Below are 16,176 nucleotides of genomic sequence, written 5' to 3'. Positions count from 1 at the left end.
TTTTTTTTTTTCTTTTTTTCTTTTTTTTCATTTTCTTACTCTTCTATCTCTATCTTTTATTTTTAAAAGATAAATATCTATATCACATATACATATTCAAAAAATATACAAAATAAATAGACATACAGATCTGCATATGTATTTACGGTAAAAAAAACATACATATATATATATGCATATGTATTTACAGGAATACATATCTAACTCACATGTATATATAAACATATAGGATATGTATCATGTATTTTTTTATTACCTATATGTATATGTATATGTATATGTATATGTATATGTATATGTATATGTATATGTATATGTATATGTATATGTATATGTATATGTATATGTATATGTATGTGTATATGTATATGTGTATATATATATGTATATAGTTGTTCTTTTTTCTATAGAGATTTTGTATCTTATATGTTTATATATACATATGAGTGAGATATGTATTTTTGTAAATACATATGCAGATACATATGTATGTTTGGTACTGTAAAACATATCCAGATCTCTATGTCTATGTATCTTGTATATTTTTTAAATATGTGTATGTAATATACATATTTGTCTTTTCAAAATAAAAGTTAGAGATAAAAGAGTAAAAAAAATGACAAAAAAAATAAAAATAGAAAAAGAAAAAAACAAAAAAAGAGAAGTGAAAAAGGAAAAACAAAAAAAGAGAAGTGAAAAAGAAAAAAAAAATTGAGTTTGAGCAGCTTGAAAAATTGATTTTGATCACAATATTTTTCGATCAATTCAATTTACTGTTGCATTACTTTTTTTTTTGAAATTTATTTACAAAATATTCAAAAATAATTTAACGAAATAAATTGTTAAATTGTACAATGTAACGGAAAACTGATTACAAAAAATCATTAATGGCTCAAAATATTCAAAAACGGTTTAATGAAAAATCAATTTTGATCACTATATTTAAACGAAACATTAGTAATGGATCAAAAAAATTTGAACGAGAGAACAGTAATGGTTCAGAAAAAATTCAGAACAAAATTTTTTTGATCGATTTCAAACAACTGGTGAAATTCATATAATAAAACAATATTATGATTAAATACCTTCAATAACAGTAATGGTTTAATTTGAATTTTCGAAGATATTGAACAGAAGAAGTTTCAGTTGAATTTGATTTTAATTTTTTTGGGGATGAAAACGATAATGTGAAACTGAAATTTGAATTTTGATTTCAGATGGTAACAAATAACAAAAATCATATTAATTAAGAGGTTTTAATGGAAAAGAAAGCTCCATATTTAATTTATGGCTAATTATACTATATTTAAATCAACTGACTTGAGTTAAATATGAGCAGTAAAATGATTTGTATATGTATTTTTATAGTAACAGCTTGTTCAAATACAATATACAAGTTGCTAGTTTAAGTAATTATGAAAGTGTTGCTATGAATCTTATAATTATGTTCTTGAATATGCTATTTATGAATTTTATTCATTTAATATGTACCTTTTAGATTGTTTATTATAAATTATAATTATATTTCTGTATAATTATTGAATTATGAAATTAGTTGTAAGTGTAATAAATTTATTGAATTTTTGTTTTTTCCTATACTTGTTTAATTGTATATGTTTATTAAAATTCCTCCTAATCTTTTGTGCTTATTTCTTTCCTTTATCCTCAATATCGTGTTAATAATTTTTAGATGAGTAAAAACTGATCAATAAATTATAGTAATTTATACAAATTTCTTATCTTTTCTGAAAAAGTTACAATTATTTACTTTTCCAAGTAATACACTTTTGTAATTGAGTTTATTATATATATATACACACACATAAAATGTATATATATATATGTGTGTGTGTATATATATGTATATATCTATGTATATATATCTGTATATATCTATATATATGTGTGTATATATGTGTGTGTATATATATAGTTCTGATTTGTAGGCTTAGATTTAGGGAGTTACAATTATCATTACTTAAATACACGTTTCTTACCTTTTCAGAAAAAATTAAAATTATTTACTTTTCTAGGTAATACATATTTGTATTTGAATTTATTAAAGATATTTTTTTTAATTTTTACTATGTATGAAATGGGTGTGTATATAAATTGTTTTACTTTATCTTTTTTATATCAGTTTAAAACAAACAAGATTAGTGTATGAAATATGATATATAACTAGTTTGGTGTGTTTTCATTTTTGGGGTTTGAAATTTGTATAAAATTGACGTATTATATGTTAATATATCAGAATTTTGTACATATTCTAGTGTATAATTATCTATAAAAATAATATTGAAATGAGGAATGATATAAGAAATCAATTTATATATCCATGTCATTTACTAAATAATATTTGTTGGAAAAATTACATATATACACAAGTTAACAATTAAGTATTACATAAAATCCCAAATCCTCAAAGTAATTACAAAAACCCTTATTAATTATATAAAATTCCTTAAATTTACTTTTTCTCTCTCATCTCCCTCATACATATAAAAATATCATATTTTACTCCTTTTTTTTGTGGACCGATTTTTGCTCTATTATTGCTTTTCCTATTGTATGCCTATTTTCAAGCATATGCGATTTTGGGATTTCAAATTTTTTAAATTTCAAGAATTATCTGAACAAAGTGATTAACTTCATCTTCTTCTATAATTAAATCTGAACAAAGTGACACTTGGTTCTCTGGTTTTGGTGAATCACTTCTGTCAGTTGCAGGTTGGTGAAAAAATTTGATGTCTACATCTATTCCATTAAGTTGTCCATCAACGTAACTGCTGTTAATATTCTGTTTTCCTCCTTGGATTTCAACATTCATTGATAAGTTGCTCCAATTTGTCTCTTTGGAAAATTCTTTTTCTGTATCCTCATCCATTTTGGAAAACAATCTATTCTCCATGAGGTTGTCACACCATCTTAGATCAATCTGTTATAACCTGGCTTGATTTTTTATTTTGAAGAATTGCTTATACATTTGATTTACTATTGTAACTGCTTATACATGGAAATGATATGTATGGGGAATCTATGTCCAGTGGGAATCATATCAATTTTTTTTTGTATTGTAATCATATATGATATGTATTGGAACTGCTTATACATATAATGTTATGTATACAGAACTGTTGTTTTTAATTACCAATATTTTTATACATTTAGTATATTGCAGTTATGCTGAAAATTAATGTATTAAAACAGATTATACATATATATCTTATGTGCAGGAAATTGCTATTTTTAATTATCAATGATTTTTATACATTTAATATATTGTAATTATGATGAAAACTAATGTATTAAAACAGATTATATATATATATATATATCTTATGTATAGGAAAATAAATTATGGTATATATATCTTATAAATTATGGTAATGTTTAAAGATATTTTTTGAATTTGAATTTCAGTTACTATTTTTAAGCATCCAATAACCCAGAAGAGTTTATTAATGCCGTTAATTATGCAATAGAATCACCCTATCTAATTTTTCTTTCCATAAATATAGGCTAAACAGTTTCTTCATACATTGAAGCAACGTATGAGGGTCAACGACATGTATATGTATTTCACCAAAATAAGTCATCCGGAATTTTATGTAAATACTTTCATTAAAAAAGGGATTTATGTGATTTATACATATTTGTTACTTATTGCAGTCACAATCCAAACTGATTATAGGCCCGATCAAATCAATAGATTTGGTCCAAGAGTTAACCTTGTTGAACTTCTCGTTCCATTTGTGAATTGTTTTTAATTGAAAATTAAAAGCCGATCAGCTTAATTTAGCGGTGTTTATGGCGAGGTTCAATTGACTAATTTCACTTGATAAATTATCAATTTTTAGATATACTAATTTGCTAACATAATTAATAAGATATCAATTGATTTAGTAAGAGTTAAATTATAATTGGTCAATATTAGTTGATTCATCGATTGAATCAATCATATATTTACAAATTATACTTTACAAATAATATTAAAACATGAAAGCTAGATGAATTCTACGCAACCTTCCTGTTAGCACCTCCTCTCACCATAACAACTACATATACTTGATATACAAACATCCGAGAAATAAATGCATATCAATTTTGAACAAGATATAATACAATAGAAACTATGTAATTCAAAATTGGAATGCTAGAAAAGAATTTAGCGAAGTAACAATACCACGGCATTGAAATTCAGCTTTCAAATTAAATTATATAGTTTTTGCACACGAAAATTGTGAGTGGAATTTTAAGCATTAAAATAGATATACATAAGCATGTTTATATGTTTTCATGCATGAAAATTGTGACTGAAAATCTAAGCTTCGAACAAGATTTGACGTGTGATTTGTATATATGTAAAAAAAAAAACATTGTTATGTTTGATAAACTGGCTCTCACACTATTTGATAAAGTTTGATAAGTACGAGTCTAATTTTGTATGTGCAAAATTCTCCCTATTAATAGTAGGTCATAACTTAAACCTGATGACCAACTCTCACGACGAACTAACATATAATATGTTTAATTAAGAGAAAATTATCCCCTATAGTATTATTAGATCTAAAATAACAAATTTTAGTAATACTTTTAGATAATTGCATTAATAGCAATTTAGTTACATGTTATAGCAACTTATTAAAACATATATTATTTTAATTGTATTTTCAAAATTTGTTTTTAATTATATAATTTAAAATCAGTTTCATATTTGTAGGGTTGTATTCAATATTCCTCTTAAATTGTGTATTGATAATTATGGTAAATAATATTCTCTTTCTCCATTTTAATACTCAACCTTTCAAAAATTTATTGAAAATTTTGATTCCATTAACTTACTCATATAATATTCATATTCTTCCCTTGAAAATACAAGATTGAAAAAAAGTGGGTTTCATATAATATTCATCTTCTTCATTGAAAAAAAAAGGGCTTAAGATAATATTCATCTTCTTTCCGAAAAGCATAAAATTGATATATTTGTTTTTTTTCATTCTCCATTGTGAATCATGTCTAAACCAAAATTCGATTCTACTCCTTTGCGTAAAAGTCCTAGAATATTCAACCAACAATTTGTTCCATTGTGAATCATTATTCAACCAACGATTTGTTCTCCTTCATCAGAAATTCTCTTTTTTCTATTTTTTCTTTTGTTCTTTAAAGATAATATGATATAAGGAGTATTGTCAATTTCTTTATTAAATACTCATTGTATATAACAATAAAAGATATGTCAATAGATATTAGAGAAAAAATATTGAACTATCAGTTTGTGTTGGTAACAACATAAATAAGAATTTAAATATAGATCGTACTCTTTCATAAGAATAATATAGTAAAAATTATCTTGTATATACTTATTAAACTGTTTTGTGTATGAATTTTGTATAAAATCAGTATGAAATAAGTATAATGATTGAAAAACTTGGTATAGAAATCAACTTTCATCAAATATTATACATTATTATTTTTTTTAGTGTATGAAATAAATATACAAACTTGTATTTTTTGAATTATTTCATGTATGAAACCTGTATAATATCAATATTACATTCAAGGTTTATAAAATAGTTTCTTACATGTTATATTTATATGGAATGAGTATAATGTAATTGTGATATTCAATTAAGAGGATATACTTAAGATTATAAATTGAATGGAATCAGTTTATAAAGTGTTTTCTTACATGTCACATTTGTATGAATTAGATATATAAGTTGATATTTATGGATTGCAATATTAAATTTAGGTCATACCAATTTATGGAACAATCCCCAAGGGAGCAATAACCATACTTCTGTGAAGGATCTTTACCAGTTGAAAGGTTTTAGTTTGGCGATTGATAGCCGTTGTTGAGTGTTTGTAGTGGTTCATCATTGCAATCAAAATTCATAAAGAAGGTAGTGTATAAATTTAGGTAATATCAATTTGTGACTGCAACAACTAAATGGTGTATAAAAAAAAGGTAGTGTATGAAATGAAAACTCTTATTGGAAGCATTAAACTAGGAGAAAAGAAAAATGTTAAAGGAATTTGGGATGGATTGATATCAATAATTAAGGATAACTATATTTAAGGAAGGATTATTGCATATTAGTTGTATTAAATCTTTATTTTTCTTTCCAGTAATTATTTTTTTGTATTTTTTTTTTAAAATATTTTTATTTTTATTTTTTTTTATAAAATTTGCTATAATTTGAAAAAATTAAAGTCATACTATAAATTGTAATTTTCTATCTAATAATTGCTATATACGTTTTTTTTTCAAAGAAAAAGAAAATTAAACTGAGATGGGCCCATAAGTATGGGAATCTTAAGTGACGTGTACAAGCATCAAAAGTGGGGTCTCTTTCTGGGTTTCTCTAACTCGACCCGATCCAATTCTCCTCTTATCTTCTCCTATTACCCCAAAGCCAACTCTATAAATGAATGCTAAAGGGAACCTTACTTAGGCTTGAAGACGCCAATAGAGAAACCAACTAAGGCCTCTTTAATAGCCCTCACTAGCTAGCCTCTTCCAAATTATCAGTAAAGAAAAAGAAAGTAACAACTACGACCCATCACTCCATCAATATCACTTTGCTATTAATATCTCCAATAGTTTGCATATTGAAGCATGGTTGGTCCATCCATTAACTCCCATAATTTTCCTTTAAAATTCCTTTGTAGCTATGGTGGCAAGATTATCCCCCGTCAAACCGATGGCAAACTCCGTTATTATGGTGGCGAAACCCGTGTCCTCTCCGTCGATCGTTGCATTTCGTTTGCAGGTTATTATTTATTTTTAACGTCTCATATATAATTTTCATTTTCTCATTTTGATTACAAATGTTATTCTTCATTTATAGTGTGTTTCAGCAAGGACGGCAATTTTTTTTTTTTTAAATATTTGTTACCTTGCAAGCGTTTCATGACACAATTTTATGTCATGTTTAAGACAACAAATTTTAAGGTTGACTTTTGATGCATTTAAAAATTTTCTTCCTTGTCATATAGAATGAGATAGGAGGAGTAACTTTTTTTTTAAAAAAAATATTCGCTATTTTTCTTGATAATTTGATTTTTTTTTTTTAATTTAGGGAGATATGTAAAGTAATATTGATATATGGATTTTATTTTTTTGCAGAGCTATTAGTTAAGCTACGGGAGATGTGTGGAGGATCAGTGAGTTTAAGGTGTCAATTGCCTAGTGACGATTTAGATGCTCTTGTGTCTATAACATCTGATGAAGATTTGGCCAATCTCACTGAAGAATATGATCGTGATTCCACAACATCATCGTCTCTCAAGATCAGGGCTTTCTTATTTCCACCCAAATCCACAAAAAAAGTTGTCTCTCCTCAACCTTCCATCACTTCTACCTCATCCACCAACAGTACCATAATTAGCAACCCTGATGCCACATCGTCACCTAGTTCATTTTGTTCCACAGTTACTAGCCCTCCTATCAGTACTCTTGCTTCATCGAGGCATCATGATTGTCCAAGACCATATAAGAAAATGACTCGCAATTCTTTTGATCAGTGTGAAACTCTTAATAGGCGTATCCGTCATAGTAGGACAAGATCATCACCGGTGATGTCTCCTAATTGTCATGAGAAAGTCGCGGCGAAGATTCCTCAATATGCTTATCATAGTCATGGGAACAATAGTAGCCATATTTATTTGATTCACCATGGTAACCACTGGCAATAACAACTGCTATTTTTCATGGACAAGGGAGGAACAAACCCGATCTTCTTGGAGTATATATACTTTTTATAAAGAAAAAGAAAACCCCATCAAGGAAAAAAAAAAAAAAGAGGATGAGATACATATTTTGATGTAAGAAGTGAGAAGGGAGTATATGTCAATAACAAGATTGGTATTTTTTTTGTCAATCTGTTCTTGGTAAATTGATAGATAGCAATTTTTGTTATATGTGCGAGAATCCGAATTTTGTGATATTTCACCGTTGATCTGTAGTAACATGGATGGATAATATTAGGGTTTGATTTTTTAAATAATAATTCTACTACGTAATAGTTATCATTTTAAAAAGTCTTTTTTAAAAATAAAAAAATTATTTTGTTGAGATTATAACTTGATTGAGTGATAGCTTGAAATTACCTCACCTCTTTATGTGATGCGTGCCACGTTCAATCTCTTTTATTATCTTCTTGACATTTTCCATTTCCTAATTCTAAAAATGAGTCCTATATCATGTTTGGTTCTCCCTACATTTCCTAATCTTTTTTCTGTACTTGTCTGACACCAGGTAATACTATTTATTTCCCCTGTTGTCCCTAATTTGTAATCATTTTTTACCTCTTTATGTTTGTCTCTTTAGTATTTTGTCCGTTCATTTTCTCTTTGTTACTAGTATATCGTATACCATGATATAAAATTATATCACGTCTCTACGGTTGGTGCTAAGTTTCTATCTCGATTTTGTGTATGCAGGTATATGATGAAAATCAATTGAAACCTCCCTCTATAATTCACAGGAAACTAGAGTAACTTAAAGATGGGGAATTACATGGCGGCACATAGGTATACAAATCTTTGTTATATGTTAAAATAATCTTTTATTGTGTGTTTCTTACCTAACATTTAATACCTTCACTTAATTCAAATTCGCGTAAAAAATTCTACTTTGAAATAAAGTGCTTCTTATCAAATACGAGTTCATATCAAGGGATTGAAAATAATACCTCTAATTAATGATGAAAAAATATTACTTAATACTTACCATTCCGGTACACAACCTTAAGTGACTAAAAGAAATTTTCGTTATGTATGACTACTCCATATGCGACTAAATAATTGAACGCAGTAGAGTTTTTAACTTCTAGATATTGATCGTTTAAAAGAAGTTTGTTATATATTTAAATTTTAGCTATATGGCTTGTGAAATTATTGCCATAAAAGTGCATACGTGACATGATAAATAAATTGATAATGACGTACTAGTTTAAAACAACATTTGCCTATAATACTAGTTTTAAAATTATTGCCTTGTATATATCTCAATCATCTTTTCACTCATGGTTGCAACTTGTACTTCATTTGATGAGACTCCCTAACATTTATATTACGATAGTCTGATAAGATGTATAAGAATAAATATTAAATATGATAATATATTATTAGTTATCGGTGAATTAAATTTTTTAACCAAACATTATACTAAAACTTTGTGTAGTACCATTCTTATATATCCTACGAAGCGATTCTAAAGTACATTTTTTAATAAAACATTATACTAAAACTTAGTGTAGTACCATTCTTATATATCATACGAAGCGATTCTAAAGTATATTTTTTAATGAAACATGATACTAAAACTTAGTATAGCACCATTCTTATATATCCTACAAAACAATTCTAAAGTACATTTTCTTAGTTACTGGATGTAACATTACAAAAAAAATTGTGCATATATATATCAATTACTCCCATGCCACGAACATATTTATTAAATTACTGCCAAAATCCTCTTTCCTAATTAGAAGAAGCTTCGAAAAAATCATGATATTTAGCCTCCAATTTTGTCTTACTTCAATATATTGCAGGGGTTCATACTAAGTTGCTTGAGATTGTAACCATTCATGGCCAAGTGTTCCAACTTGTGGTTTTCGTTTATGAGCAAAGAAAAAGGAGCTTTTTGGTGACCAAAAATGAAATTGTATTAGGAATTGGACTGATTGGATCTGGCAATTGGAGGAAATTAATTTTTGTTCTTTTATACTTAAATAACTTCGAAAAACTTTATTAAAGTGAAGAAGATATGGTGCCATCACCATGGGATGGGTCCATGACAACCTGTAAATGAAAGGATCCATTATTTTCAAAGACATTAAAAATTCTAAATATAATAATAATAATAATAATAATAATAATAATAATAATAATAATAATAATAATAATAATAATAATAATAATAATAAAAACAGAGGATTTGTCAAAAGGAAAAAGAAGAGGACTTCTTTTCTTTTTTGGCCTTGGAGATGTGGAAGAATAATATCGCCATAAATTATGGCATTAGCCAATGCACAGTTCATTCAAATCCATAAAGCAAAATTCAAAATAGAAAAACAAAAAAGAAGAGAGGAGGAAAATGAATTGATGAAGATAAAGAAAAAGTGGTTTAAGGTTAAGCTACCCCACCAATGCCTGATCTTTTCTGCTCTCAGTGGAAAGCCAAAAGGAAAAAGGTTTCTAATTTCTCTTTGACCAAGATGGTGAAATGTCTCTGTCAGTAAAAGGGCGATGTTCGGATTGTAGGTGTCCATACTTTCAATTTTTGTGAATAAGGGAGTTAAAAAAAGGTAGGAGTTTTTTTTAAAGGAGTAAAACAAATAAAACAGAAATATCTGATAAACAAATAAAACAGAAATGTCTATATTGATATTTTCTGGTTTCACTTTATTTATCTTACTTTTAACTTGATAAAGAAATTTTAAAACTAAATAATATTTTTAAATCTTGTACCAAAATTTCCTTACTTTAACTTGATAAAATTTTTTTTTTAACAATTAAATAATATTTTTAAATCGTGTACCAAAATTTCTTTTATGTCATGTGGTCTTAAAAATGCATCTGACTTTTTAAAATTAAAGAGTTATCAAATTAAAAAAGAAGCATTATTTTTAATATAAATTAAAAAGAAAAATAAGAAAAATAAATTAAAACAATAAAGTACCGGTAAGAAACTAATCACATATTTTTTAAAGGAGATAATCAATCTTTTACGTGGAGAATGGTGCAAGCTCATAATGGTACTTGAACATTCTATTTAACTGAACTTTTGATCGTTGTATGCCATCTATATTATAATAGTAGTAGTAAATCTCGACATTTTTTTAATTATATTAAATAAGTTGAACTATGTGTGTGTTTATATTAGTTAGTTTTTTAGTTAGTTTAATTCCAAGTAATTATTGTATTTGTATGCAGTTAGTTATAGTGTTAATAGGTCGAGCAGAATCGGTTAGTGGCTATAGTCTAGCTATCATGTAGAGGCTTAGTTGGCCGAAGATATTTTTTTAATTTTGTATTCGTGTATATATATTGATAAGCAGAGTAATGAAAGTTTCTTTTCCATTTATCAAATTATGCGTCCAATGATTTTCTCTTTCTCAACATAACTCAATTTTCCTTTCAACCTTTCTCCTTCAATGGAGTTTTCTCTTCGAATCCTCAGTATTCTAACATGGTATCAGAGCTAGAGCTATCGTTTTCGTAGTTATTCAATATTGCTATATTCGATTATCTCAAAATTTTCTTTATTTTCTTATTTTTTGTTGAAAATTCTGGTTTCTGCTTTTCTAGTGTTTTGATTTCAGTTGAAATCTTCAATTTTCATCTTCATCATTATCATTTGTTGCTCAATTTTCTTTGTTTAGAAGTTTGCTCCTTGTTTCTCTTCAAATTCAGTTGAAAAATTCCACAAAATTCTCATTTTTCCTTGAGAAACTTCGTCACTCTATGGAATATTCATGGCTTCTCCTACTGAAATAAGTCGAAATTCAGCTTCGCAAATTATCGATTTCAATAAACCTTTGTATATGCATCCATCAAAGAACACCAAATCTTTAATTATTCGATGGTTTTCAATGACACTGGGTACAAGTGTTTGAGGTGAGCCGTCCTTGGAGTACTCTTTGTTAAAAATAAATTGAGCCTCATAAACGACATAGTTGCCAAACCATCACCTAATTTACCGATGGTTACACAGTAGGAATGATGTAATAACATGGTCACATCATGAATTCTGAATTCACTCTTAAAGGAGTTATATGATAGTCTACAATATGTCAACAATGCATAGAAATTATGGAAAGAGCTGAAGCACAGATACAACCAAGCAAATGGTGCAAAAGTATATCAATTATAACAAAAAAATTAATGACCTCAAACAAGGTAATCTGGACATCACTGGATACTCTATCAAAATCAGACAACTTTGAAAGAACTTAACACTCTAAACACCAACACATAATGTACTTTTTATGCAATTGTGGGGGTAAAGCAAAGATTCATAAGGCCGAGCAGAAATGAAAAATCATTCCATTCTGATAGGTCTAAATAATATGTACATAGTTTTGAGAAGAAGTATTCTACTGATGAATGCACTACCTACCATGGCATGGGCCTTCTCGATCTTGGTTCAAGATAAATAACAGCAAGAAGTTAAAGCACACACTCATGTGGTCTTAGGGTCTACCTCTCTTAGTGCCAGCTCTGGAAAGAATAGTTTTAGGATAAATTACCCTCACAACAAGCACACTACAATCCAAAATATGTATAGGAGCCCTTCCAATCAACCTCAGTACAAAAATACTTACAAACCTACCTATCATTTTTCTGATACTAACAAATCAAAACTATTTTATGGTTACTGCAAGAAAAGTGGACACACTGAGGCAAAATATTACAAATACGTGATTTTCCTTAAAATTTCAAGTTTAAAAAAGGCAAAAATTAAACCTTAGCAACCAATATTCATGAAACCTGTGAAGCGATGACGAACAACAACCATGGGATGGACTAACATAAATTTAGATAAGGAGATCATAGCCTCACCTAAGAATAATATAATCATCTAGTGAAGCTATTGGAAAATGCACAAGTATAGGGGACATTTGGAAGTACCAAGGAGAATGTGGATATTAACAGTTGTGAACCTTGCAGGTATTTTGGCTAGTCACTATTTTATTAGTTAAATTAGTGGCCTTTCATGTGGTTATTTGAGCTTGACCGTTGAATTATGGATCATAGACTCTGGAGCATCATCTTATGTATTTTAATAAAATGTTAATGAAAATTTTAGGCCACTATTTTTCTTCTTTCTAGTGACATTACCAAATGGTTATAGATTGAAAGTAACTAAAATTGGGGATGCTAGTTTAAGTTCAACACTAATTTTATACAAAGTATTATTTGTGCCTAGTTTTAAGTTCAATTTAATTTCAATCCATTGTATCACTTCACACCTCAAAGGTGTAGTCAGTTTTAGTGATTTCTCATGGTTCATGTAGGAACCTTCATCGAAGATCCCTCTAGTGATAAGCAGAGCAAGTAATGGACTCTAATTTCTTTGTGCTCAATATGTTACCATGATCCTTTTCTAGTTTCTATTGAATTTGAATCTTTACCAACTATTTTTCCCCTTTATTACATATTTTAAATAAATATGTTTTACATTCTCCTACTTTATCTATAAATGTAATGACCCTCCAGGGCTTATTTTTGCCATTTTGAGATTTTCTATAGCTGCCCAAGCCATTTATGACTTTCTGGAAGTGACATTTTGATTACTAAATAGTTTGTTTAGTTTTTATAGTCAATTCTCTGTTTTGAAGTCTTCGTTGGTTCAAATTGGCTATTAGGCAAAAATGTCAACCAAAAAATATCATATGCCTTTTATGACAGTTTTAACAGCTCCAAAATATCGATTTTAGGCTAGCTGAATCCTTGGTTTGGGTCCCGAGGATTCTGAACATATTTCCAATTATTGTACGAAAGTTAACAAAAATAACACATGGGTGTAGGACCCATTTTTTCTTAAAACGACCTTGGATGGAAATTTCAACTGTGCCTTTGAGTTTCAAATGTCAAATTTGATAGGGTAGCATAGTCTGTTTGTATATATGAGATTTCAGATGAATTCTGAGGGAGTTGGCAGACACTTGAAATATTCCAAGTCTCAGTTGGTGCTGTTGCATCGCTTAAGATCCCCATGGGTTGCTTAAGCAACCTGGCTAAGCCCAACAGGTATCTCTTAAGCGATGACTTTGGCACTTAAGTGATGGTTTCTTATACAGAGCGATTATTGGCATTGGTTACCAAAATCAAGTAAGCAACACTAGGTCACTAAGCGATAGTCTCTTAAGAGACTCGGTGTCCGTTTAAGCGACACCTGGGGAGCCTATAAAACCCCTACTTAGACTATTTTTCTCTATTTTTCACCCATTCTCAAGTGTGTAGAACCCTAAAGTGTGTAGAAATTTGGTAGAATAATTAGTGGGTGATTTTAAAGTGTTCGTCGACTCAACTAATGCATTTTTTCTTTGAATTCTTAGTAACATCAAATTCCATGGCTAATTTCTCAGGATTTCCCTAAAATTTCTAAAATATTGGTCGGTTTATTATATTCTCATTTGAGCTCATAATTCACTCATTCTTGAGGATAAATGTTCCTTGAGCATTGAGGGACATTTTGACGGTTTTGAATGTGTGATTCCGCAAACGGGCTCCCACAGAGTTTTTATTTAATTTTGAACCTAAAGCACAATAGTACAATATGGGTATTATTATTCTCATTTTGATGAGTAGATTGTGATTTTGATAGTGTGCATCTTGTAGAAACTTCTTAGAAGGGGAAATTGGTGGCTTAGTAGATTCTTCGGGCTTTTCTTTGACATCTAGATAGGATAGGTTTACTTTCTTTATAGATTGAGCTAATTCATAGTATAATTATAATATTATGCTGGATATGGGATGAGATTTAGGTATTGGAAGCATGATTTGTATGATTAGTCTTATTTGGACTCTTTAGGCTATTTTGAAATCGTAATATAGGTGGAATTGATTTAGCCATGTTAAGGTGGAATTTACCTAGTAGCTCATGTATAAGTGGAATTGACCTAGTTGCTCATGTTCTAGGTGGAATTGACCTAATTGTTCATGTTTTGGATTGAATTGACTTGGTTACTTATGTTTTAAGATGGAATTGACTTAGTTGCTCATGTTTTAGAGAAGATTGACTTAGTTGCTCATGTTTTAGGAAGAATTGCTATGAATTTAGAGACCTTAGTTTAGTCGGGGGTAGGATTTGCCTTAAAATATGAAATTTTTGCTTAGTAATGACATTAATCTCAACCCACCTTGTAAACTTGATTTTGAATATTGATAATTGTATGGTTTAACTTGAATTTTAAACCCATTGCATTGCATTAAAGGATAAATGAATGAATACAATTTTGTATACCCTTGGTGGCCTAGGTTTTGGATTTTAAATGGAATTTGGAAGTCAATTTGGTTATATGAATTGGTTTGGCATAACTGAATTAGCTTGCAAGCATATTGGTATGACGATACCATGCTGATAAATGCCTTAATAAATGACTCATGGGTTAATGGTTGGTTTATGTGCAACTATTTTAATTTGGGCTAAAAGAGAAATGTGTAGCTCTCCATAAAGGTGTAGGTTACGGGGGATCCATACTGGAAACCACGTTTGCGAGTGCTGGGGGTCCATATGACTATATGCTTGGTGCACATATTATATATATATATATATATATTTTAGAAGGGATATGGCCATGATGTTTTATCCTTTCCTCGGTTTTCCTCAGTTCGTGAGGCCAACACGGACTGGGGCTCTTCTAGCAGGGGGAGCTGGACCCATATAGCCCATAGGTGCCTTCAGGATAGAGCGAGCTACACAGTTTAGGCTAATGGTTTAAACTCTCATGTTCATAACCCTTGTTCCTATCCCAGCATCCTATATATATGTATATGAACGTGGTGCATATGGTTTATGACTAGATTTTGGTAATTGCATTATTTTATCCCTATCCCTTTAGTTATATTCCAGTGCTTGCCCCACTGACCATCCCTTAATACTACATCATTTCATGATTTAGGTCCAAGGTCTTTTCTGTTGCTCATGTGCAGTGTTGGGTGATTCGGTTTGTTTGCTAGTTTGATGTGAAGTGGTGAGCCTCTATCTTTCAAAAGGCTCGGTCATTTCACTATATTTAGTATTGTATCAATATTTTATTTTGGATTCTTTATGGTCATAGTTAGGGCATGTCCTGACTTAGTTGGTATTTCTAGTTATGGAGACTCTTCTGGACAAGTGTGGATTGGTTGTTTATTTGAATTCTTAAATTAGTCATTTGACTTATTTATTCTTATAACTATTTTTATTGACTTTCCCTATTTATATTTATGTTCTCTTGAGGTAAGGCTAAGGGGGTAGTCTCCGGCCCACGATGGGCGGGTGGTACTTATGTCTAGATACCTCAGGGAGATATCTTTAATGCGAGGTTATGTTAGTTTATTCATATGCTTGCTAATTTTGTGGCATCATAGTCTTGTCGGTCCAATTATGTTGGTTTCGCTGCTAGTTCATCTATGGTCACTTGGGTTGGCCAGTTTATATGGTTGAATCCCCCAACC

The 16,176-nt window shown here is 29.1% G+C and overlaps 1 protein-coding gene across 6 annotated transcripts; it reads left to right on the top strand.

Annotated features, from left to right (window-relative positions):
* Nucleotides 1-6,431: 6,431 nt before the first annotated feature.
* Nucleotides 6,432-15,911, top strand: LOC107853037. 6 transcript variants are annotated; one of them, XR_007046831.1, is made up of 4 exons: nt 6,441-6,776; nt 7,133-7,684; nt 8,449-8,538; nt 15,639-15,911. XR_007046831.1 is itself a non-coding variant. In XM_047398964.1 (3 exons), exons 1-3 carry the CDS (start codon nt 6,623-6,625, stop codon nt 8,454-8,456), a joined length of 714 nt encoding a protein of 237 aa, XP_047254920.1. In that variant the 5' UTR covers nt 6,441-6,622; the 3' UTR covers nt 8,457-9,754. The 6 variants fall into 6 exon arrangements, 2 of the variants coding, with proteins under 2 accessions (XP_016553543.1, XP_047254920.1); XR_007046829.1 differs by having other exon boundaries at nt 7,133-7,870; XR_007046830.1 differs by lacking the exon at nt 15,639-15,911 and adding an exon at nt 9,561-9,754.
* Nucleotides 15,912-16,176: the final 265 nt, after the last annotated feature.

This window comes from Capsicum annuum, chromosome 11 (assembly GCF_002878395.1).
Source record: "Capsicum annuum cultivar UCD-10X-F1 chromosome 11, UCD10Xv1.1, whole genome shotgun sequence".
Taxonomy (NCBI): domain Eukaryota; kingdom Viridiplantae; phylum Streptophyta; class Magnoliopsida; order Solanales; family Solanaceae; genus Capsicum; species Capsicum annuum.
This window is presented reverse-complemented; position numbering and strand designations above follow the sequence as displayed.

Bases quoted from the DNA above. Each gene is read 5' to 3' on its own strand.
- LOC107853037 (XM_016698057.2), top strand. From the start codon at position 6,623: ATGGTTGGTCCATCCATTAACTCCCATAATTTTCCTTTAAAATTCCTT. The intron at 6,777-7,132 runs GTTATTATTTAT...ATTTTTTTGCAG, and splicing joins TCGTTGCATTTCGTTTGCAG to AGCTATTAGTTAAGCTACGG.